Here is a 26,507-nt window from a genome sequence, read left to right as displayed (position 1 = left end):
GATCCTCTCCAAGTCAGTAAGATTTCGAGGCTGATGTGTAGCTACTTGAACCTTCAGCTCCCTCCACAGATTTTCGATGGGATTAAGGTCTGGAGACTGGCTAAGCCACTCCAGGACCTTAATGTGCTTCTTCTTGAGCCACTCCTTTGTTGCCTTGGCCGTGTGTTTTGGGTCATTGTCATGCTGGAATACCCATCCTCGACCCATTTTCAATGCCCTGGCTGAGGGAAGGAGGTGCTCACCCAAGATTTGACGATACATGGTCCCGTCCATCGTTCCTTCGATGCGGTTAAGGTGTCCTGTCCCCTTAGCAGAAAAACACCCCCAAAGCATAATATGTCCCCCTCCATGTTGTGGATGGTGTTCTTGGGGTCGTAGGCAGCATTCCCCCTCCTCCAAACACGTTGAGTTGATGCCAAAGAGCTCGATTTTGGTCTCATCTGACCACAACACTTTCACCCAGTTCTCCTCTGGGTTATTCAGATGTGCATTGGCAAAGTGCAGACGGGCCTGTACATGTGCTGTCTTGAGCAAGGGGACCTTGCGGGCTCTGCAAGATCTCAGTCCTTCACGGCGTAGTGTGTTACCAACTGTTTTCATGGTGACTATGGTCCCAGCTGCCCTGAGATCATTGACAAGTTCCCCCCCGTGTAGTCCTGGGCTGCTTCATCACCGTTCTCATGATCATTGCAACTCCACGAGATGAGATCTTGCATGGAGCCCCAGACCGAGGGAGGTTGACAGTTAGGGTTAGGGTTGTCACCTTCTCACCAAGCTGCTTGGCAATAGTCTTGTAGCCCAGTCCATCCTTGTGCAGGTCTACAATCTTGTCCCTGATATCCTTGGTCAGCTCTTTGGTCTTGGTCATGGTGGCTAGTTTGGAATCTGGTGGAATTGATTGCTTCTGTCGACAGCAGAACCCTAACCCTAACCCTAATCTGGCTGGTTGATAGGGGATCAAATACTTATTTCACTCATTATAATACACATCAATCTCTGACTTTTGTCTTCTGGGTTTCTGGGGTTTTTCCTGTTGTTATTCTGTCTCTCACAGCTACAATACACCTACCATTAAAATTATGGACTGGTCATTTCTTCGTCAGAGGGCAAACGGGCAAATTTAGCAGGGGATCAAATACTTCTTTCCCTCACTGTACCTACCGTAACTTTAGCAGAGACAGGAGTAGCTGTGAAATTCATAACTAAGGTCTTATTTTGTGTTGTCTGTATAGTCTCTGTTCTTTTTTTTTTTTTTTTCCTTGCATCTTTAAGGGGTACAGAAAAGGAAAAAGGGAAAGGGATAGCTGTTAACATTATAAAAACAATACAGTATTGTAAGATGATTTCTAAATAAAATAAAGTTACAGAATGACTTTAGTTTGAAATTCTTGCTACATAATATCTCATATTTTAAAAATTCTTATTCTTGTTTAACAGTTATTTGAGGTAAAAAGTATACAACAGAGTCTTATAATATTTTAGCATAGATAGTTCATGTTAGTTGCATTTCATATATGTATAAAAAGAAGCCCACTTTTCCTGAAATTGCTCGATAGATTCACTGAGTTTAGGATTTAGTTCATCAGTCATTTTAGCCATTGCTGCATATTCCAAAAGTTTTTCTTTCCAATCATCAATTTCAGGTATGTGGGTCTGTTTCCATGTTCTTGCTAGGATTATTCTGGCGGCTGTTGTGGCATACTTAAAAACGTCATGCAATTTTTGAGGTAAATTTAACGGTACTATACTGAGTAGGTAAAATTTTGGGTCGAATAAAAACTTCATATCTAACATCAATTGTAGTTCACGATGAACTCTTTTCCAGTATAGTTGTAGCTTTGGACACGTCCACCAGACATGAAAATAAGAACCATCTGATTCTTGACATTTCCAACATGCGCCTTTTTTCCCTGGAGTTGTCATTTGAGAAAGCATATTGGGAGTCAGGTACCATCTATAGAAGGTCTTGTACCAATTTTCTTTCACTTCTTGGGAAACAGTGTATTTCAATTCGGAAGAGCAAAGTTTTTCCCATGAGTCCATATTGATCATTTCTCCAAGATTTTGCATCCACTTTATCATGTTTGTTTTCACTTGTTCTTCTTCTGTATCGTATTTCAGGAGAAGTTTATATATTTTTCCTAATATGTGTGAATCATTTTTAGATATTAACTGCTCAAATTCAGTTAGTTCACGGAATGGTTGTGGATATGAGCAGTCTTTTTGCAAATTGGATCTCAATTGTAAAAAAGTTAACCAATTCAACTTTTGAAATTTTTCTTGAAGTTTAATCATATCCTTGATTTCACCCGTGGACTCTATCATATCGTTGTAAGTAAAATGAACACCCGGTTTTAGTTTAACATTATCATGATAAGCTTCAGTTGGTGACATTATAGATGGTGGAGAAGGACTTATTCTCTTTTTATATCTTTTCCAAACTTTTAGTAACACTATTTTGACATCGCAATCTTCTTGTACTTTATCTTTTTGGATTTTTGATTTAGGGTCCCACAAAACTTTGTGAAAACCCTGTCCCAAATCTGCCCGTTCTAAAATAACATGTCGACTTTTTGGTTGTTTTATCCATTCGGTTATCCAAGATAGGCAGGCTGCATGGTAGTATAGTTTGATGTTGGGCATTGCCAGCCCTCCTCTTTTCTTTTCATCTTGAAGGACTTTAAATCTTACTCTCGGTTTTTTCCCATTCCAGACAAATCGGTTGATTTGTTTTTGCCAATTATCTAATGTCTTTTCGGAGATGTCAATCGGCAAAAATTGAAATAAAAAATTTAGTCTAGGAAGAACGTTCATCTTTATCGTCGATATCCTTCCTAACCATGAAATGTTCATCTTTGACCATAAACTCAGATCTTTTTCTATTTCTCCCCAGATTTTCAAGTAGTTTAACCTTAAGAGAGTGTTGTTTTGTGAGGATATGTTGACTCCCAAATATTTCACTGATTCTTTGGTAATTCGGCATCCTGTAATGTCTTCTATAAGCTTGTCTTCTTCTGCTGTTAAATTAAAAGTCAGTATTTTCGTCTTTGTTTTGTTAAGTTTATACCCAGAGTATTTTGCATATTCGGTAAGATGATTGTAAACGTATGGGAGTGTTTGCTCAGGATTTTGACAAATTAAGACAACGTCGTCTGCATAACTTTTAATTTTATGTTCTTCATTTCCTATTGTTAAACCCTTGATTTTTGGATCATTTCTTATGTAATTTGAGAAGACCTCCATTGATAAGTCGAATAAAAATGGAGAAAAAGGACAACCTTGTCTAGTACCTTTTGTAATGTTCAGTTCTGTAGACAGCTGACCGTTAATCAAGAGGCGAGCTCTTTGCACCGAATATATCGTATTAAAGACTTTAAGTAGAGTTTCTCCACAATCCATTTGTTGTAGTGTTTGACTAATAAAATGCCAAGAAACATTGTCAAAAGCTTTTTCAGCATCTAAAAATATCATTGCTGTTTTTAATGATTTTGACTTTGCATATTTTATTGCACTGAGAACCAGTCTCACATTGTCTTTCATGAGTCTTTTAGGAATGAAACCTGTTTGATCTGGATGTACCAAATTTCCGATGTATTTTTGAAATCTTTTAGTAATTATAGAAACAAAAATTTTGTAATCAATATTCAATAATGATATTGGTCTGTAAGCTTGGGGAAGGTATTGGTCTGCAGCTTCTTTTGGGATTAGTGAAATGTGAGCTTCTTGCCATGATGGAGGAATCTTACCGTGTTCTATTACTTCGTTGTAGAGAGAAAGTAAAACTGGGGTTAATTGATGTTCTAGCAATTTATAGTATTGAGGTATTAAACCATCTGGTCCAGGTGCCTTGTCTGATTTTAAATTATTGATAGCATCTACAATTTCTTGGGTTGTTATCTTCTGATTGAGTGTCTCTTGTTCATCTGGTGAGAGTTTAGATAGTTGTGCGTCAACTAAATAAGTTGAAAGTCCTTGTTCTCGCAAGTCATCCTTCAAATAAAGTTGCTTGTAGTATTCCAAAAATATTTTTTCGATTTCTTCTTGTTTGTTATAAATTTTCCCATCAGCTTTGGCACCAATTATCTTCCGTTTCTTCTCTTGTTGTCGAAGTTGATTGGCTAAGAAACGACCTGGCTTATTTGCTCTTTCAAAAAACCTCTGCTTGGCATATTTAATTTTTGTTCTGATTTCTTCTGTTTCTATCAACTCTATTTGGTGCTTGGTCATCTTGATATCATGTAGAATGGTTTTATCTGGCTTAATCTGGATTTTCTTTTCCAATTTTCTTAATTGATCTTGTAATTCTTTGAATTTCTTCTGTCTCTCTTTTTTTTTTTTTTGGAATTCAGGGCGATCATTTTCCCTCTTACAAAAGCTTTGCTAGCGTCCCATATAACAAGATCGGACATATCTTCTGTTTTGTTTAAAATAAAAAACTCTTTCAAGTCATGTTTACATTGTTCAAGTATTTGCTTGTTCTGAAGTAATTGATCATTCATCCGCCATCTTCTGATCCCTGTTTTGCCTCTTATTACAGTCAATTCAATTGGATTGTGATCTGACAATATCCTGGGTGCTATATATATCTTCTCCACATTTGTTGTCATTGATCTAGAAGTCCAACACATATCAATTCTTGAGTGTGATTTATGACGGTTTGAATAGAAAGTATAATCTTTTGTTTTTGGATTTTTCATTCTCCATATATCAATTAAGTCAAATTCTTTCATTAATTTAAAGACACTCTTCGGCAACTTTCCAGATGTACTGCTGTGAGTCTTATCAATCATGGGATTCACAACTGCGTTGAAATCTCCTATAATTATAATTTCTCCTTGATGGTATTCTGTAAGATTCTTAAACAGTGTTTCATAGAAAGTTTCTTTAGCTGCATTCGGAGCATAGATATGCACTATTGTGAAGCAAATTCCATCAGATCCAAAAAGGATTAAAATCTGATAGCGTCCATCCGAGTCTGCTATATGGGATTTTACCGTCAAAACTTTCTCATTGATGTAAGTTGCAAGGCCTCTCTTCTTAACCTTCGCCGATGCCAAGTAAGGGGTTCCAAGATGATTTGTGTGTAGAATTTTTTCATGATTTTTTTTTATATGGGTTTCTTGGAGACAGATGATGTCTTTCTTTTGCTTTTTTAAACTGTGAAAAACTCTTTTTCTTTTGTTAGGAGAGTTGAGACCATTAATATTTAGTGATGTTATCTGCAGATGATTCATGGTAAAATTAAGATTCGATTCTACAAGGCAGCTGCTTGGTTTAGTTAATCGCCTTCGGAAGTCTTCTTGTTTTTTCTAAGTTCTCGCTTCTCAAGCGGTTGTTTTTTCCCCTTCGGAATCGGTTGAGATTTACTGGGGCCTTCTCCTGGAAAGTCTTCGGAGTCTTTTGGAACTGTGTCTCCTTGAATTTTGAATTCTTCAAGTAACTCTTTGGCTTGGAGTTGATTATGAATTATCCTTTTCCCTTGCGGCAAAGAGATCTCTAGTGAGTATGGAATAAGCCAACGAAACCTAATTTGTCACTTGTCCAATTCTTGCTTCAGATCGTTGTACTCTTTCCTTTTTGTTAGGACACTTCTCGGGAGATCGGTTAAGATCTGTATTGAATTCCCTTCCCAGATTAATGGATCGTCTCTTTGTGTCTTTAACAAGAGATCTCTAGTTCTTTTATGGACGAATCTCACCAGTATATCTCTTGGTTTTTTATATTTGGTGGCATAAAAAGAGTTTATTCTGTAGCAAAATTCCAGGAGAGTATCGTCTTCTTCAAATTCGTAATTATCATGGAGAAGTGTCCTGATATCGGATTCTAGAGTTTCTTTCCCGAAATGTTCTGGAATCCCGCGAAATTTGATGTTCTTATCTCGGAGCTTCACCTCATGGGCATCGGATTTAGTTGAAAGATCTTGAATTATTTTTGATTGTTCCAGAAGTTCTGTAGTATGATGTGTTACTGAAGTCTCAATTTCGTCTTGCTTCTGTTTAATTTTGACAATTTCTTGGGAGTTAAGTTCAAGTTTCTCTTCAACCTTAGAAATACTTTGAAGAACCTTTTGTTCTGAATCTTGTATTGATTTCTGTAAGGAAGTTTTCAAATCTAGTATCATCTCCTGTGTACGTAGAAAAAAATCTTGATTTTCTTTTGCCATGACCACACTTTTGTTTTTTTTATCTTGAGTATTCTCTGGTGTAGGTTTAAATTTTGCAACGTCTACCTCTTGTTCTTCTTCTTCAGAAACTACGAATTCTTCTAAAAATTTTTGTTGTTGTTTACCTTTCAACTTCTGGGATTGTCTGTGTGCAAAACTTGTAAATCTCTTCCTCATAGTAGTCAAAAAAAGAACCTGAAAATTATCAATTCAAATTGCACACACTGATTATGGTAATCTGACCACTTCCACCCCCACAGAACCTAGAAATCTGATGTAAATCTAACAGTTCATTACTTTCCGTTCATTCAATGTACTGGATCAGACCACAATATTAGTTCAAATGATTACAAAAATAGAACTAATTGAGTTATATATCAGTAGGGAAATTGATCAGTGTTTTCTTTTTTCTTTTTTTAAAAAAGAAAGGTTATATAAATTACATGTGAAAAAATCAATAGTATTGAGGGAGAGAACCAAAATCTCAGTCTAGTGTATATGAAAATAGATGGGGAAAATTAACTGCAGTTGGTCCAGCAGCCACAGGAGGGCAGCAAAGCGTTCTTTAGTTCTTTAAAGGGAGAAACGAAAGTTAACTTTAGCAGCCGGGCTCCATTTCCCCCCCCCTTTTGCTCCGTTTCGAGTTCACTTCAGATCAGGAGCCTTACTGCGAGAAATAAAAAAAAAGAACGAAGAAAAAATATAATCCTGGGGGCGCGGAGCTAAATCCCAAGCGAACGTTGTGTTTCTTGGAGGGGGGGTCGGGAAGAAAGCTGGGAGGAATCGAGTCTCCAGCCGGGACTGCCGCTGCGCCGCTGCTCCACCGCCGCCTCTCTGCCCGGTCTCCTACAGCCCGCCCTGCCCCCGTTCGCCCGCCCGCACCCAGGTGGGCCAACTGGACCAGGGCAGCTGCACAGAGACCTACGATTAATTTCTGGCACGGATACCCAAAAGGAAGCCACAGCAGCCTCGAGCCTGGAACACACAGCCGCAGAAGAATCCCCCCCCCTCCTCTCCTCTCTCTTCTCCCCTCCGGTTGTCTTCGCTCAAACGCAGCCCCTTTCAGCAGGTATTTAGGATTAGATAAGTTAAGATGAGTTCTTGAATTGTTAAGTTCTTGGTTTGTTTTTATATCGTTTTGAAGAGTTCTTTAAAAAAAAGGGAAGTGGGGGGGGGAAGGAAAGGATAGAGCGGGCGGCCGCCATAGTCTCAGTGGACTCACCCCCAGCTGCTTCCTTCTTCACCAGACGCACAACGGCGTTTTGCTGGCAGTCGGACCCCCGGGAGTGAACCGGGGGGGCTTTATGGAGGGTCTCTCCTGTATGGCTGACTCCCCCCAAGCCTGGGGAGGGTCTCCACGGAAGCGGTTGGGAAGCCGCGAGAGAACTCGCGTCTGGCGGGCTCCGTCTCTGCCCGGAAACCTGTATAGTCTCTGTTCTAATTCAAGTGATTTACTTTTTGAAACAATCAGCTCCAGTTGAAATATGTCTGCCAAATCAAATATCTTGACATTGCACTTTATGATGCTGTCACTCATCACATACCATAGGTACATGCAAGGCATTTTGCAGATGAGCTCCAGAAAGAGCTGGCAGTGTTAATGAGATAACAAGAGAAGATGCAAACAAAGGGCAGAATGGGTGCGCAGGTTCATAGCGATGAAGGATGATGAGTAGTGGGAGAAGAATTATTTTATCCTTATTGAGAGCTGTGTTGCTGCTTTTTAGAGCCAAACAATGTATCTGGAATTCTAATCTTGGAACGCCAGCATAATGTGCTGTTTGACCCTTTAGAGCCCATGGTACAGTATCTTTTTTCTGTTTTATTTTAGTTTGGAGACTTGCTGTTTGAAGAGGAAGTAGAGCAGTGTGCTGATATCTGCCAGAGAGTCCTACAGCACTGCAGTAGCAGCATAGACACCACTCGGATTCAAGCGTGTGCCACTCTTTATCTCCTCATGAGATACAGCTTCAGCTCCACCAATGTAAGAAATCCCCATTGGTACTAGTCTCAGACTTTGGCTACACAGCCTGTGTGTTATGCTTTCCTTGTTTTCGTGTCAAACAATTCGATGTACTGCTAGTGCTGCAATTCTTCTTCAAGGTCTTTGAGCCTGATGTAATTGCTCCACTATTGCAGCAATTTCCCCCCCAATCTGGAAATGGTCTTGCTATATTCCCTTACATAGAACCATAACATTAATTTAAACTACTTTGTATGCAAAAAATCAAGGGTTATTTAATTTGAAATTAATTTGATATTGATAATCAGAATAAACAGAGAGGAAAGTAGCAGCATTTCTAACCGGGGTTGTTTGATTGATTATTTGAGAGGATGTTACACTGAAATAAAATAAATTCATTTTTAAATTATTATGTATATGTTTACGCATTATTCATACTGCTGTTTTTTTGGAAAACTCAAACTGGCTTACTTGGGATTTCAAGTGCCTGTAATACTGCACAAGTTATTGTAATGTGCAAAAGGGAGGTAACCTTTGTGCAGCCCATTTCTATCTGTGTTTATTTCAATGGGATTTACTCCCGAATATGTATGGGATTTCAGACAGTGGATTCCATGGGTGGTTATAACAAACTGTACTTAAAGCAGTTGGAAAGACGTGAGGGTTTGAATCCCATGAAAGCAGAAGCCACTGATGATGGAAAATCAGTGCAATTGACTTGGATCATCTGAGGATCACCTTCTCTATTTTATCAAAGAATTTTGCAAGAGTGAAAATGCAAGTGACGATGTCCCTGGCTTCTCTGGTTGGTAAAGCATCAGATTTCAATGAGGAGTATCTCAGAAAATCTTTGCGAACCATTTTGGCATATGGGGAGGAAGATGCAGACATGCAGCCAACTCTGTTCCCTGCACAGGTAAGACATTTTGTTACTGGTGCTTTAGGGTCTGTTTACACATATATTTAAGAAGCTTATCAGACAAAACCTAAATATTATACATTCACAAAAAATGCTACAAGAAGTCATGTAAGGTCTGTAACAACCAGATGAGACACCAAAGGTTCACAAGCCTGACAGGGGTGTTGGTCAGGTCCCCTGGAAATAAAGACTTACAGCCCATTCCTAAGGGGTGTGTGTGTGGAGGCAGCTGGAGCCAGCACAGCAAACTGAAAAAAGAATTTAAAAGTATTTTTTTGGGGGGGGGGGGAGAAACCCCTGTAGAACTCCCCATAGAGTTCCACGAGGCTGCAGTACAATTTTGCAGGTGTATCTCAATGCTTGCAAAATTGCGTGTTTTCAGCCTGAAAGGGGTTAGGAAGCTGCCTAAAGGCAGCTTTCCCTGGGAACATCCCCCCCCCCCCGGATGCTGACACGAGCATTCACACCAAAAATATGCCACCAGGGAGGCAGCACCAGTGCTGGAGGCTCACGCTGCTGCACAGCTCCCCGGAGCTGGCATAAGTTGCCCTGTGCCAGCATCCATGCCACTTTGCATGGCACAAGTGGCATGGACGCTGGCGTAGGGATCATACTGGCTCCTATGCCACTCCAGTTCCCTCTTCAGGATTGCACAGTTAAGCCTTAAATAGGGAGAAATATTTTTAAACAGTGGCAAATCAAATTATGCCATTCTTTCCCTCAGTAAAGGACTGTTGGCAAGATGAGGCTCTAACAGTTACTCCCCCTTTTAAAATAAAAAGGGCAGATTTTCCTACTTCTCCACCCAAGCCAGTACTTCATAGCTTACTGATGGAATATCCTGGCAGCTTCATGTTGAGAACTGCCACACACTGTTTGCCGTCTTCCCTCTGGTCCTGCTGAGGCACTCTTCCCTTATCATCAGGCAGCTGTAGATCTTCTGGCCTCTTTCAAATGCCCCTTATGTAGTGTCTCAGGAAGGTTCTGTCCACTCAAATTCTGACACTTCGTCAAGCCTGCTTGGTTCTGGAATTTCAGACTTTAGGGGCTCTTCTTTAGGGATCTTTTAACCTCCCCTTAACAACAGTAACTTGTTTCACCTATGAAAATAGGTTGTAACACTTTGAAACCTTCCTGCTCTCCCCTTCAGGAACCTCTATACATAAAATAAACTAAGATAACAATAACATATATTCTGAAAGTCGTACAAACAGTATTTGTTCTTCTTGTTAGAGAACTTGTTTCTCCACAAGCTCCATGTGAGGACATTCATAGAAGAAATCATGGTTTCCCCCCTTATAATCTTTCTGATGAAATTAGCCCTTCTGTTAGGTAGAAAGAAACATGGAGAGAGAGAAAATTGTATCTTGTCCCCCAGCTTACTGCAAAAACACAACTTTGCTGTATAGTTTGTCAATTTGACTATATTTGAGGAATTGCTGGCACTGAAACTCTGCCAGAAAGTGGCACTAAAGCCCAGCTTTCCCCATAGCCACCTTATTCATGATGAACAATCCAGCCTTGGAACCTCAATGGTAATAATTATGTCCATTTCCCACGCAGCATCTCAGTCAGTACTGCATTACATAATCATCCCTTCAAAATATTTCTAATTATGACAAACTCTCTAGAAACCATTTTGCAGTACAGCCACATCTGTAAACTGAGAAACATGTATATCAAGCAACTGCAGGCACAATTCTCTAACAAACATAATGTGTAAACAGCATTCTGTCTTGAATAGGACTGTTGAGTCTCTTCTGTAACAATTTAGATCACTTTTTGTTGTCCTTCAGCAGTTTTCTGTTCATTTTAAATTGATGGAAGAACAGTACACATGGAAAAGTTGGATTTTTAAAAAATGATTTTTATTTAGGTGGAGGAACTACTGTGTAATTTGAACAGCATATTGTCTGACACCGTGAAAATGCGAGAGTTCCAGGAAGATCCAGAGATGCTCATGGATCTTATGTACAGGTGGGAATCTCTAATATTTCTCTTGATAACTTAGACTGAAAGCGCTGGGACACTGAGGTTTAAATCTGTTTTAAACAAAATGTTTTCTGTGTGACAAGTATCCTGCAGGGGATGCTATAAACCACAATTTTTTTAATATTAATCAAATAATTAAATATTAATTATAGTTTATATATTATGGTTTTCAACAAAGAATCCTGGAATTTGTGATCTGAGTGTGCCATGAAAATGCTTGATTAGTGATGCCTAGTCTCTCATAGAACTGTGGTTCCCACGGAATTAGTTTACATCTGTGGTATAGCTAGTAAGAAAGTTTGGATGCTAACAGTGAATCTCAAGCTTTTATGTGCACACTTCTTTACCACATTTATCTGTACCTAGGGATCTCCTTGACTTAATGAGCTCTCCCCGTTCCCTGCCCCACTTTCAATTAGGATACAGAATCCTAGGGTCAGAGAAACTCTGAATATAGATACAGTACAGTGTGGCTGTGATATTATGTGATCCCTGATGTAAAGGGAGACCTGAGGCTTGCTCTCTTATTACTGAATTGATTTTCTCACTAGCAGACAAGCCTTCAATTGCCAAATGAGCCTTCTCATATGTGATTGGGTGGGAGTCAGTGGTGATCCATCCTGACAATGAGTAGCAAAGAATAATGTTAATTAGTGCTGTTGCTTTGAATTGATTATTTACTCTGAGCAATTTCTGTAGTTTCTGTAGGATCACTGTTCGAACTCAAAGAATGTGTAGTGGCTAAAATGTTGTACTAGGACCTGGGAAACCTAGGCTCAGATCCCCACTCACGCCGTGGAAGCTTGCTGGGTGACCTTGGTTCGGTCACACACACTTAGCCCTGACCCTGGCTAGTATTTGCATGGGAGACCTCTAAGGAATATCAGGGTTGTGTTGCGAAGGCAGGCAATGCAAACCACCTCCTAATGTATCTTGCCTTGAAAACCCTATGGGGTTGCCATTATTCAGATGTGACTTGATGGCAAAAAAAATAATAATAGTGAGGAAACAAAAGTCTTAACTGCTCTGAAAAGGTTTTCAGAATACTTTTCAAAATCCAGTGTTGGCCAGAAGGGGCTAAAAGACAGCTTTTAGATAGCTACATTTGAATGCAGTTAAACAATCTTGTGCACCAAGATGTTTTACACGTGTTTAGAGAATATTTGTTTTGTCAGACATCTGCCACCCCCAAATCCACAATTTCTCTGTAAGAATTCAATGATGGCAAATTCTTGTGACAAAACTATGGAAGAAGAGCTTTTTCTTTAGCCTAAAGCACATAGATAGTTAGTTTATTTGCGACCCTTGGCCAGATAAAACAAGATACATGGACTAAAATTGTCTTACCGACAAAGATTTACAGTCCGAGTCTTAAGTCACTTAAATTTTTTTTTAAAAATAAATAAATAACATCCGAGTTACATCTGCCATTTGGACTAAGAGATTACTCTGTGACAACGAATGTTCATTGCAGCCGTACAAAATTTTGCTACCTGAGAGGTGATTGAGGGATTATCTCCTTGTAGGAGCTTTTCTATCTTTTCTCTTTCCCTGTCAAGTCCCATTCTCAGTATGAGGGGCTCAATAAACTTACAACGGGGTATAGTGTAATAGTTACAATTCAGGAGAACATGTGCAGTGGTTTCTAAATCCCCAGATTTGCAGGGGCATAGTCTCTCTGCCCAAAGCAAATTTAATATACATTTTATCATGTTCCATTGTTAGAATTGCCAAAGGATATCAAACATCACCAGACTTAAGGTTGACCTGGCTCCAGAACATGGCAGAAAAGCATGCCAAGAAAAAGTGTTATACAGAGGCTGCTATGTGTCTAGTTCATGCTGCTGCATTAGTTGCAGAATATCTGAGCATGCTGGAGGATCACAGTTACCTGCCAGTGGGCAGCGTCAGCTTTCAGGTAAGAGTGGATTTCTGTACTATATGTGGAGTCCTTGTGGTAATGTCATTTTTGGGCCATTTTCATCCCACAGGTACTGGGCAAAGTCACTGAAGCTTGGCTAGGCTGATGGAACTTAACACTCAACAACAGGAGCAGAAAAATGGAGTAGTAAAGGAAAAGAGACAGAGGCCTTATTCTCGCTAAGGTGGTAAACCTGTACCTGGCATGCAGTACTACAGGCTGCAGGTGGAGACTCAATGGTCATTTATGCATGGGTAATTTCACTCATGTTTGCCCCTGGTCTGTCTCTGTTGTTCCTTGGAGCTATGCATGAGTTTTCCCTCCATTAGAGATGACCTCGCTGCCAGCCCTCACAAATCCCGGGACTTCCCGTTCCTCTGTTAACCCAATTCAGTTTTAGTCACCTTTATTGGCATGATAATAGTAATAATAGTAATAGTAATAATAGTAACAGAATTACATAAAACTCCATACTTGCTCAAAGTCTCCTATACAACGATATAACCAAAACTTAACCATCAATTTAGAACTCTAAGTTTTAAATGCTGTAATAATACGTTCTCCAACACAACAAATGAGAACCAGGACCTATCGCACAGCAAAGCGAATACCGGTACCCATTTATGTATTATTTCCCAGTGTCTGTAGATTGCCTCAATTGGTTTTATTTATTTCCTTACCCTCTTATTTTTATTTTAACAACAATTGCCAGAAACTCTGCCACATGTTAGGAAACAGCAGGTGTCCTATCTGCTAATAAAAGTTTGATGCCATCATATGCGAAATCTTTTAAGGACATGAGGTGATGCTTAATTAGTTCTAGATGTTGTTTATAGTACAAGGGACAATATAAGAGAATATGCTCTACTGATTCTGGTTCTCTCAACTGACAGCTGCATAGTTTTTTGTTCCGAGGAATACCCCTATATCTACCAGAAACTATAGCTGCTGAAAATATATTTAATCTGGCCAACATAAAGGCTCTGCGCTGGGAGGGATGGACTAAATTGGAGAAATATTCAGCCATTGTTCTTTTAGGAAAGGAAAGGCCAAAAAAGGTAGGTGAGCAGATCTTATTCGCTCCGACATTTATTTTCTGCAATTCCATGTCCTAAATTCTCCCTGTAATCAGCCGAAGGATATAGGCTGCCCCGGAATTTACCAGTGCCTCTATATCAATACCAAAAGAGCTGGTTTTCCCTTCTATAAATTGGGACCATTTGGATACATAAGGGTATGCAACCAAACCACCTATGAGGCTGTTTAGGGGAGCACGAAAATGTAGGTGCAGCGAGAACTTAATGGTAGAGATCCAGGCTCTGGATTCAATAAGGTGAAGGCCCAACTCTGCGCAAAGTGTAAGATACCCAACTGAGTTGGATATACCCAGTATGCTCCGCAGAAAAGTCAAATTTGTCCATTCCACCTCGTTGTTGAAAGCTTGGATCCACACAGGGATACCATATAATAAGTGTGGAGTTATTGTGGCCTGGAAAATTCTTATAGTTGCTGGTACAAATTGGTTTCCTTTTTGATAGAAAAATCGAGTAATAGCTGACAACTTGCTCTTGGTTGAGACAAGGGAATGTTCCCTATGGATAGACCAGTTCAGGTTATGAGAAAAAAGCTGCCAGCCCTCACAAATCCTGGGACTTCCCATTCCTCTGTTAACCCAATTCTTCCCTCTCCCCTGAGCTCAGCCCGGGTGAAATCCCAGTGCATAAGGCAAAGCGAGGGACATACAAGCTTGGTTCCTCTCAGCCGATTACAAAGCAGGGTGTAAAGAGGCAGGAATTCAAATGCTTCCTGCTTCCTCGGAGCTCTTTCTGAGCAGAAGAAAGGCTTTTTAAAAACAAGGGTTGGATTTCTCCCCCCCCCCCTTTCAGATTGCTCCATTTTTTGTTCTTAAAATTCATTTTTATGCAACAGTTGGGTTTTTTGGGGGGGATTTTCTCTCACAGTAAACTCTACAAAGTAAGCCAATTACAAAACAGCTTTTAATGGGGCAGGGACTTTATTTGAGCTTGGAGACTGCTGGTGCATAGATTCCCACAAGGAAAGTGTGGGTTCAGAGAGCAACAAGCCTCAGGTAAAACTCCCATGCATAAACAACCAATTATTGCTCCTTCATACAAAACATGCATTGCATATGATACTGAAAAAACTAGATGTCAGGGAGAAGACTAGACCAGAACCTATGTGCAAGCTTTTTGTGTGTGTGGAGGACTATCCAGCCATGTAAGTTCCCACCTTCTGTGGTGGTGGCTGGAGATCTCCTGCTATTACAACTGATCTCCAGGCGACAGAGATCAGTTCACTGTTGTGTCTTCTGTGCAGTCCCACATGGGACTGCACAGGCGCAGGCCAGCCACTGAGATCTTTAAAGTTTCTAGAAGCCTCAGCTCTACAGAGTGCTCCCCCTCCCACCTGGCCAGCGCTATGATTTTTCCTGCCCAGTCACGTGAACAAGGGGGGAGGGAGCGCTCTTCCCTCAGTTCTCTTTCTGCCACCGAGGGGAGAGGACTTCTGTGCTTCAGCTGTCTTCAATTTTTACCTCAGAGGTGACTATTGGTGTTTCTGAGAAGACATGGAATCCAATTCTGCTAAAAAGAAAGATAGGACAAAAGCTCAGGCGCTCTTTTTAAAAAGTGCTCTAAATATAAGACTAAAATGGCAAAAAAAGACAGCCATTCCGAGTGTGTCCAATGTGTGGGGGAAGGGCACATACCAGCCACCTGTAAATCTTGTGGCCAACCTATACCCAGGTCCCTTCAGAATAGGTCTACTAAATTAAGAGCTGCCCTCTGGAAAAGGTCTTTGGGACCCCAGGTTGCCCCCTCAACTTCGGCGGATCGTTCCTCCGTAGTTTCAGTTCCGGTTTCTTCTGCGGCCCCCGCTACTGTTGAGGGAAGGTCTGCCTCGGTTCCTGCCACTAATAAGGCCAAGAAAAGATCAAACGATTATCCTACTAAGAAATCTGCCAAAAAGTTGAAATCGGTAGTTTCCACAGCAGCAGCGTCGGGCGCGTCGGATCAGTCTCGGCGTCAGTCACTTCCTCGACATCGATCGCCTTCTCATGACGTCAATGGAGGTGATGCTGTATCTGCTGCACCACAAGGTCGCCACTGCACCTCCCCTTCGGCACCACTTCAAGTTCCAGCGCCAGCATTGTTCTACTGCGCCGGAGTCGTTCACCTATGCACTGACCCACTCCACCCCACAGGGATCCTTCGCCCCATCGAAGTCGATCCCCAAGTTTCACCTTGACGCAGAGCAACTTACCTTCACCAAGAGTTGACCTTGTCTTGGCATCCTTCTTCACCCCCTTGCAGGGATCCTTTGCCCTGCTGAAGTTGATCCCCGGGGAGGGATATTTCACCGTGGCACCATGCTTCCTGACATCATGAGCTGCTTCCATCTCGGCAGTGATCCTTGATGCCGATGGCCTCTCCGAAGCTGAGAATGCCCTCACTGTCGTGGAGAAGGTCTTATTCACAGTCTCCAAGAGATCATGCAGTCGGGGTGCCATTATCTCCTCAAGATTACCATGGCTCTCATTATGCTGGACACCATGTGTATAGTCCTAGAGAAAGAGACTATGGGCATTATTATTATTATCCTACCTGCGATTGTTGCCATCATCACCGGTCGACATCAAGGAACTTACCTTCTTCATCTCGACGTCATCCTTCGGAACCAACTCAGAGAGCTTCGGCATCGATGGATCCACCTTGACATCAGCATGCTTCCAAGTCATCTACTCAGGCTAAGAAAGCTACACTTCCCACTAGGGTTTCTCTGTCTCCAGAAGTGGCTGTTTTTGATTTAGACAGAGAGCATGGAGATACTGACGAGGAATCTGAGACAACGTCCTTGCCATCTCCTGAGGACATTATTGATTACTCCACATATGCATTTCCACCGGAAAGTTTCCAGGCATTCATCGACCAAGTTCTATTGTTTTACTTAAGTCACGCCATCCATTTTAGGTTACAAGGCAATTTGTTTGCTTGCTTTAAAGGCCCTAATAAGGGCAGGGGTGCATCCTCTCAGTCAGTCTCCAGGTGGATTGTCTCAGCTATCAGACTGTCCTACCAAAAGGCTAATGTCGCCTGTCCTTTACTAATCAAGGCCCACTCAACTAGGGCCCAGGTTGCTTCTGCCACTTTTCCTTCGAGGGTCAGCATCCAGGATATCTGCAAGGCGCAACGTGGTCCAATCCATCGACATCCGTGAAGTACTACACGATGGATGTCAACTCTGGCAGGGAGACTGTAGTGGGAAAAGCAGTACTTCAGTCAATTTTTCACTGAATGGTCCCACACCCTCCTCCTTGGTAAGCGAGCTTGCTACTCTCCCATCTGGGACTGCACAGAAGACACGACAATGAAAAACAGAGTTGCACTTACCTGTTGTTCATTGAGTGTCTTTGTGCAGGCACACATTCCTCCCTCCTACCCCGCTGTGGGACTTTCATATTTTTTATCCTTGTTGTCCCCATGGCAGCAGGTTAGAGAACTGAAGGAAGAGTGCTCCCTCCCCCCTGATCACGTGACTGTTTGGGCGGGAAAAGTCACAGCACTGGCCGGGTGGGAGTGGGAGCACTTTGTAAAGCTGAGGCTTCTAGAAGCTTTAAAGATTTCCGTGGCTGGCCTGCGCAGTCCCATGTGTGCCTGCCCGAAGACACTTGATGAACAACAGTTACAGGTAAGTGCAACTCTGTTCTTCCCTTGGAGAAAATGGCCACTTTGGCAATTGGACTCTGTGGCATTGAAGTCCCTCCCCTCTCCAAACCCTGCCCTCCTCAGGCTCTACCCCCCAAATCTCCAGGTATTTCCCAACCCAAAGCTGGCAACCTACTGAGGTCTCTTTCCTCACCAAACCCCTCGCTCCCCAGGTTCCAACCCCAGAGTCCCCAGGAATTTCCCAATCCAGAGCTGTCAACCCAAAATCACAAAAAAATCACAAAATCTCACAAGGTTGGAAGAGACCACAAGGGCCATCAAGTCCAACCCCCTGCCATGCAGGATCCCACAATCAAAGCACTCCCAACAGATGGCCATCCAACCTCTGCTTAAAGACCTCCAAAGACGGGGACTACCACAGAATACAGTGGTAGTATTACTTCCCTTGATCTAGACACAATACTCCTATTGATGCAGCCCAGAATTGCATTGGCCTTCTTAGCCACCATATCACACTGTTGACTCATATTCAGTTTGTGGTCCACTAAGACTCCCAGATCCCTTTCACATGTACTGTTGCCAAGCCAACTATCTCCCATCTTGTACCTGTGCCTTATGTTGTTCCTGCCTAGGTGAAGTACCTTACACTTCTTCCTATTGAAATCCATTTTATTGTTTATGGCCCAGCTCTCTAGTCTATCGAAGTCATTCTGAACTCTGACCCAGTCCTCTGGGGTATTAACTACCCCTCCCAACTTGGTGTCATCTGCAAATTTTATTATCATGTCCTCTATTCCATCATCCAAGTCATTTATAAAAATATTAAATAGTACCAGTCCCAGGACAGACCCCTGTGGCACTCCACTGGTCACTCTTCTCCAGGATGAAGTTGTGCTATTAATGAGCACCCTTTGGGTTCGGTTGGTCAACCAATTGTCAATCCACATGACAGTAGCAGTGTCCAGCCCACATTTTACTATCTTTGCTTCAAGAAGATCATGGGGGACTTTATCAAAGGCTTTACTGAAATCAAGGTACACTACATCTACAGCATTCCCTTCACCTACCATACTTGTCACTCTATCAAAAAAAGATATGAGATTAGTTTGGCATGACTCTAGGTCTAACATGTGCCTGAAAGTCTCCTTCCTTCAGCTCCTTCCTCAAGTCAGTATTATGAATCTTTGTATGCTTCAAATTATAAGAAGATTATTTCTTACCAGTTGTATAAAAAGCATATCAAATGTCTAAAGCTGTTTTGGAATATTTCAGATTTTGTACTGGCTTGTCACATCAAAACACTGTTGCCTGTACATGTTTTCAAATCAGACTCTTAAGTAATAACAGGTTTTATAGAAGATGAGTAATGCACAAATATTCATGTTTACATTCCTGTAAAAATTTAGCTTTACTTATGAAACCACATTTTAAAACAGAATTTAGGCCTCAGGTTTGCTCAAGAATAATTATGATAATATTTTTCCCCTGAGGACATTAGAGTTAGTTACAAACATGTCTTCAGTGGTTACTATTATATCTCAGGTCATCTACTATTTTGGTGCGATTACAGGGCTGGATATTTGTTGCCAGAATTGATCCCTGAATACTTAAAAAAAAAAAAAATCAGTAAAATACTGGTCCAGAATTAGGGATTGATTTGTGAAACAAGAATTGATGAACCACAGGCTAAAGAACAAACCTGAAAAAGGTAAACATATTGTTTCAAATAAAGCAAGACACAAGCTATAAACATAGCTTGAATTGGAGGAGAAGGAGGGAAGCTTTTCTTAGGTTTTATTTATCCAGGAATGTGAAGGGGCTGTTAAGTTTGACTGTAACTTCTTGAAGTGAAGAGTTCTGTGTGCCTAGCTACTTGGAAATAAAAGAGGGTCATTTAATGACTAGAATATTTATGTGTTTTTTACCTTGGCCAATAATTGTACAAAGTTCACTGAACTGAACTCTCTAGTAAAAACTCTATGACAGATGGTAGAAGATGTGATTCTCTACAAGCAGAGAATGATGGTAAAAGAATAAGATTGGGAAAGAAAGCTGGATTTCTGGCAAAAGGTTATTGATTTTCTTGACTGACTTTGAAAGAGAATATTATGGTAACATCCTATTTTCCATTAGATCCTTTATGTATGTTGATTGTGTTGTATAAATGTTCTAGCCTGCATCTGTTATGGTCTGTAAACAGTAAATAAATAAATTGAAAAATAACATCTTAATTCTTGACTTAGTTTTGTTGACTCTGTTGCTCATGGTATCTCTCTGATCTGCTGACATGTGTTGATTCCTTGATTTTCCACAATCACACAAGTCATAGTGTGCTTCACAAAGCAGATACCGGAATGCTAAAATGAATGAGACCAATCAAATGAAGCAGAATAATCTGATTTAGCTGTATACATTTTAGTATAAGACATTTTGAGCAAAGAATAATTATGGGACAAAGATATTCTCAGTGAGAATTTAGATGAAATTTATTACAAAACATATCATGGTTGGTAAATACGACATATATTTAAATCAAGGACTCACGTTCATAGAATCATAGAGTTGGAAAAGACCACCAGGGTCATCTAGTCCAACCCCCTGCACAATGCAAGAAATTCACAACTACCTCCCCCACACACACCCAGTGACCCCTACTCCATGCCCAGCAGATGGCCAAGATGCCCTCCCTCTCATGAACTGCCTAAGGTCATAGAATCAGCATTGCTGACAGATGGCCATCTAGCCTCTGCTTAAAAACCTCCAGGGAAGGAGAGCCCACCCCCTCCTGAGGAAGTCTGTTCCACTGAGGAACTGCTCTAAATGTTAGAAAATTCCTCCTAATGTCTAGCCAGAAACTCTTTTGATTTAATTTCAACTCATTGGTTCTGGTCCGACCTTCTGGGGCAACAGAAAACAACTCAGCACCATCCTCTATATGACAACCCTTCAAGTACTTGAAGATGGTTATCATATCCCCTCTTAGTCTTCTCCTCTTCAGGCTAAACATACCCAGCTCCTTCAACCTTTCCTCATAGGACTTGGTCTCCAGACCCCTGACCATCTTTGTTGCCCTCCTCTGGACACGTTCTAGCTTGTCTGCATCCTTCTTAAATTGCAGTGCCCAAAACTGAACACAATACTTTAGGTGAGGTCTAACCAGAGCAGAGTAAAGCGATACCATCACTTCGCGTGATCTGGACACTATACTTCTGTTGATGCAGCCCAAGATCGCATTTGCCTTTTTAGCTATCGCATCACACTGCTGACTCATGTTCAATGTTTGGTTTACTAAGACCCCAAGATCCTTTGCACACACGGTACTGCTAAGACAAGCCTCCCCCATCCTATAATTATGCATTTGATTTTTCCTACCTAAATGCAGAACTTCACATTTATCTCTGTTGAAATGCATTTTATTGTTTTTAGCCCAATTCTCCAGCCTGTCAAGATCATCCTGTATCTTGGCTCTATCTTCTACCGTATTTGCTACCCCTCCCAATTTAGTATCATCTGCAAATTTAATAAGCATCCCTTCTATTACTTCATCCAAATAATTTATAAAGTTATTGAACAACACAGGGCCCAGGACAGATCCCTGAGGCACTCCACTAGTCACTCCTCTCCAAGTGGATGAGAAACCATTAACAAGCACTCTTTCGATGCGATCTGTCAACCAATTACAGATTCACCTAACAGTAACAGGATCTAAATCACATTTTCCCAATTTGTCAACAAGAATATTATGTGGAACCTTATCAAAAGCCTTACTGAAATCTAGACAAACTATGTCTACTGCATTCCCCTATCCAGCAAGGTAGTAACTTTCTCAAAAAAGACAATAAAATTAGTCTGACATGACTTTTTCTTGAAAAACCCATGCTGACTCTTAGTAATCAGATCCATCCTTTCTAAATGCTGAAGGACTGACTGATGATTTGTTCAAAAACGTTTCCCAGTCTTGGACCCTAAGATACACAAGTCAACTTTTAAAGGAAGCAAGTTGCCGAAATCTGTTTTGCAATTCATGGAAGACTGGAGTATCTCTGACGCATGGCAATTCAAACATCCAAAGGACAGGGATTATACTTATTTTTCCAGTAGACACAATTCCTATTCCAGAATTGATTTGGCACATATCTAATACCTTATTGAATTACATTGAAGAGGCATTTATTTTACCTTCAATGTATGCAGACCACAATCCTCTAAAACTAGTTTTGGGGAGATAGAAAAGGATTAAGAAGATGGCGTATGAATGATAATATACTGATGAGGAAAGACATAACCAAGCAGTGTCAAGAAGAAATGAAAAACTTTTTTATTCTGAATGAAACTCCAGATGTGGAACAAAGCTCAGTATGGGATGCAAGTAAGGCATATGTGAGAGGAAGACTGACTGCCATAACATCTAAAATAAAAAAGAGCAAAAACAACAATTGGAACAACTTTACTCTCAACTATGACAACTAGAACAAAAGAAATGTGGCCAAAAACAAGTCTTGGCAAAAATACAAGAGTTAAAGCATAAAATTAATGGATTAGAAGCTGAAGAAATGCACAAAAAACTAAAATTTGTAAAACAAAACTATTTTGAGCAATCGAACAACCCTGGAAAATGATTATCTAATATGTTAAAGAAAGAATCTGAGAAAAGAAGGATCTTGGCAGTTCAGATAAATGGCCAAATGACGAATAAAGAGGAAGACATTCAAGAGATTTTTATGGACTATTATTCAAAATTATACCAGAACAATGACACTGATCAAGCTGGGTTAGACCAGTACATTCTATCAGCAGATCTGAACAAGTTTTCAGAAGATCGAGATTTATTGAATCAGAAGGTTACCACTCAAGAGATATCAGACGTAATCAGAAAGTTGAAGTCAGACAAAGCACCAGGCCCAGATGGAATTTCAGCCAATTACTATAAATTGATGGAACATATTTTAACTCTGCATTTGCAAAAGATTTTCAATGGTGTTCTACAAGAAAATAAAATACCTAATTCATGGAAAGAGGCTCATATCTTTCTAATTCCTAAAGACCAAAGGGACTGTCAATCTCCAAGCGTCTACAGACCAATCTCTTTATTAAATGTGGATTACAAATTATTTGCATCGATAATGACAGAAAGGATGAAGAGTAAGATTTGCAGTACTGCAGGATGAGAAAAAAAGAGGAGGACAAGCAGTACACAACTTAAAACTATATTACCAAACAGCTGCATTAGTGGTGATAACAGAATGGATATACAACCCAGAAGACCGCAAAGTAAGACTCAAGAAAACAAGCTTGAACCATGGATTTCATCACTGGCTTTGACCAGATAAACAAATTTCAATACCAAGAGAAATCAACCAAGAGAATTTATCCTTTCAATTATTAAAGGTTTGGCACAACCTTAGAAGTATTATAAGCCCAATAACACCTGAGTTCATGTCCCTGACCAAAGCATATTGGAACTGGGAAACCAGATCTAAAAATGACTTTTTAACATATAAAGACCTTATTAACAAGCAAGGCAACATGAAAACTTTACAAGAGTTAACCGAAGAAAAAATTAAGATATCATGGTTTCGGTACTTACAAATTGCTCATGCATTGAGAACTGACTATTTGAGAAAAGGAAAAGGGAGAAAATTGACTGAATTTGAATGTATAATAAAAAGTTCTCAAGATCATCTACTCTCAAAAATCTACAAAATATTACTAGCGGAAGAAACAGCTCCGGAACAAGTTAAAGTGTGTATGGTAAAGTGGATGCAGAATTTCGGAGAGATGATACCCGTGCAATCATGGGGGAAATGTGGCAACAAGAGATCAAGTTCTCAGATTCTCAAGCGGTTAGAGAGAACTAGTACAAGATGTTTTATAGGTGGCACTTTGCTCCAAAGGACCTACAAAAAATGTACAAATCCAATCAAGCAAACTGTTGAAAATGTTCAGAGACAGAAGGGACTTATTTCCACCAATGGTGGACTTGTAAAGAAGCAGGAAAATAGTGGAAAGAAATACAGAACGAACTACAAGGAACCCTCCAAGTGAACTTTGATTTTCATGCTAAACATTTTTTACTGGGTATGATTCCACCATCGATAAAATCTACAGATAAAGAGTTATTTCAATATGGGATGACGGCAGCAAGAACACTTTATGCTAAATATTGGAAAGACAAGAAAACACCATCATTGAACAAGTGGATTAAAAAAATGTATGATTGTGCGGACATGGCAAGACTTTTGAATCTACTGAAGAAGAAGACACTGGATGAGCATGAACAGAGATGGCAATCATTTTATGACAGATATGCGGTTAATTTAGAATAGAACTTTAACTTGAACAAGGTGTTATAATGAAGTTGTTATGTTAGAATCTCTAAACACATTATTTAGACACAGTAAAAATGTGCAGAGTAATATTAATATGTAAGAATGGCTACATCAGTTGTGTAATTATTAAGAACAGGGATTAATGTAGGAGGGCATGTCCCGGTCGCTGACCCGACAAGACATTATTCTTCTTTTCCCCATTGTTCCCTTTTTTCCTTTTGTATCCTCTAAAAAACCCAAATAAAATCTATTATTAAAAAACCCCACGTTTCCCGGTATAGAAGTCAAGCTGATGGGTCGGTAGTTACCCGGGTCCTCCTTTTTTCCCCTTCTTGAAGATGGGGAAAACGTTTGCCTGCCTCCAGTCTTCTGGTACCTCACCTGTTCTCCAAGAATTCTCAAAAATAATGGAAAGAGGCTCAGAAATTACACCTGCAACTTCTTTAAGAACCCTTGGATGCAATTCATCTGGCCCAGAACTTTGTTTCAATTAAAGAAACTAGGTGTTTGTGCACTACCCCATTGCCAATCCTAGATTGCAACTCCCTTCCCTCATCATGTGTTGTGTTTATGCCATGTGGAGCAACATTTCCCTCACAAGAAAAGACTGAGGAAAAGTAGGAATTGAGCAGTTCCACCCTCTCTTCATCTCCTGTTACAATTTCACTTTCTGGTCCCAACAGTGGGCTTGTCTTTGCTCTTATTCTTACTCTGTACATAGGAAAAGAACCTTTTTTTGTTGTGTTTAGCATCTCCCACTAGCCTAAGCTCATAGTGAGCTTTAGCTTTCCTTTCTACCTACAAGCACTAGTTATTTGTTTATATTCATCTTTGGTTATAAGGCCCTCCTTCCACTTCCTAAATGAGTCTTTTTTATTTCTCAAATCTTTAAAAACCATGGCCTCTTTAGGCTCCTCCCATTTTTCCTTCTCATAGGAATGATTGCGCTTTCAGTATTTCATTTTTAAGAAACTCCCACCCTTCTTGATCTCCCTTCTCCTTAAGTATTTCTGACCATGGGATTCTACCCAGCATAAGTTTAAGTTTGTTAAAATTTGCTTTCCTAAAGTCCAACCTATATGTCTGACTATGTACAGTTTTTCCTTTCCCCAAGATTGTAAATTCCAAGATTACATGGTCACTACTACCCAAAGTGCCTACTACTTTAACCTCATCAACCAGTTCTTCCCCGTTGGTGAGAATCAAGTCTAAGATAGCAGACCCCCTTGTTTCCCTGTCCACTTTCTGGAATATGAAATTGTCAGCAAGACAACTCAGGAATTTATTGGATCTTGCATTTTTAGCAGAGTTGGACTTCCAACAGATATCCGGGTAATAAAAATCTCCCATGACTACCGTGTCCCGTTTCTTTGAGAACTTTGTAATCTGGTCTAAGAGTGTCTCATCCAAGTCCTCTGCCTGGTTTGGTGGTTGATAGCAGACCCCCACCATAATATCACTATTATTTCTTACTACACTATTATTTATTTTTATTTTTACCCATAGACTCTCTACTGGACTTCCATGCTCAGATTCATGTATTTCTTCACAAGTATACACATCTTTGACATGTAATGCTACTCCTCCCCCCTCCTTATCTATCCCCTTTAAACAAGTTGTACCCCTCAATCTTAATATTCCAATCATGAGTGACATTCCACCAAGTTTCAGTAATGCCTATTAGGTCAAAATCCCCTTCCTATATTAGGGCTTCAAGTTCTTCCTACTTGTTTTCCGTACTCTGTGCATTAGTTTACAGACGTCGGAATCCATTGTTTATGTGCCCCAAGGTTTTCATTTCTGTACTTACCAATGAGTTTATGTTTCCTTGCATACATGCCACTCCCTGCAAATCTTTATTGTTCTCGTCTCCAGTTATTGTCATCATACTAGGCTTTAAGTTTTTGTCTTGCTCCCCCATAGGATTTAGTTTAAAGGCCTCCTGATCAGGTTTGTGAGGTTCTCACCAAACACATTTTTCCTACGCTTGTGAGGTGCAAACCATCTTCCGATAGAAGAGCTTCTTCTCGAAAGCATAAGCCATGGTCCAGAAATCCAAACCTTTCTTAACAACACCATCTACGCATCCAGTTATTCATTTGTAGTATTCTTCTTTCCCTTCCTATGCTACGACCTTCGACAGGCAGAACTGATGAAAACACAACCTGCGCGCCCAGGTCCTTCACCTTCTTACCCAGAGCCACATAGTTTCTTTTAATGCGTTCTGGGCTGTGTTGGGCAATATCATTTGTTCCCACATGAATGAGCAAGAAAGGGTAATAATCTGTGGCCTTGATGAGTCTTCCTACCCTTTCTGTCACATCCTGGATGCGTGCACCTGGTAGACAGCAGACCTCTCGAGACTACAAGTCCAGCCGGCATACTTTAGTCTCAACCTCTCTAAGTAGGAAATCCCCAATTACCAGAATACCCCTCTTCCTAAATTGGGGAGTGGAAGCTCGAGTTCTCTCATGCACAGGAGCCTGAGAAATTTCTTTCACGCTTGGGGGGGAGGGGGTAGCCCTTGTTCCAGTG

At 40.5% G+C, this 26,507-nt stretch overlaps 1 protein-coding gene across 2 annotated transcripts in view; it reads left to right on the top strand.

The window, feature by feature from the left end:
• The window catches only part of DOCK8 (dedicator of cytokinesis 8), a 154,827-nt gene that overhangs the window by 111,675 nt on the left and 16,645 nt on the right, over positions 1-26,507 (top strand). For both annotated transcript variants that reach the window (XM_056847983.1, XM_056847982.1), the window contains exons 35-38: positions 7,995-8,147; positions 8,884-9,042; positions 10,922-11,022; positions 12,763-12,955. In XM_056847983.1, coding sequence (XP_056703961.1) covers positions 7,995-8,147; positions 8,884-9,042; positions 10,922-11,022; positions 12,763-12,955 — 606 coding nt within the window. The remainder of the gene's footprint in view (positions 1-7,994; positions 8,148-8,883; positions 9,043-10,921; positions 11,023-12,762; positions 12,956-26,507) is intronic.

The sequence above is a fragment of the Euleptes europaea genome, chromosome 4 (assembly GCF_029931775.1).
Source record: "Euleptes europaea isolate rEulEur1 chromosome 4, rEulEur1.hap1, whole genome shotgun sequence".
Lineage (NCBI taxonomy): Eukaryota > Metazoa > Chordata > Lepidosauria > Squamata > Sphaerodactylidae > Euleptes > Euleptes europaea.
This window is presented reverse-complemented; position numbering and strand designations above follow the sequence as displayed.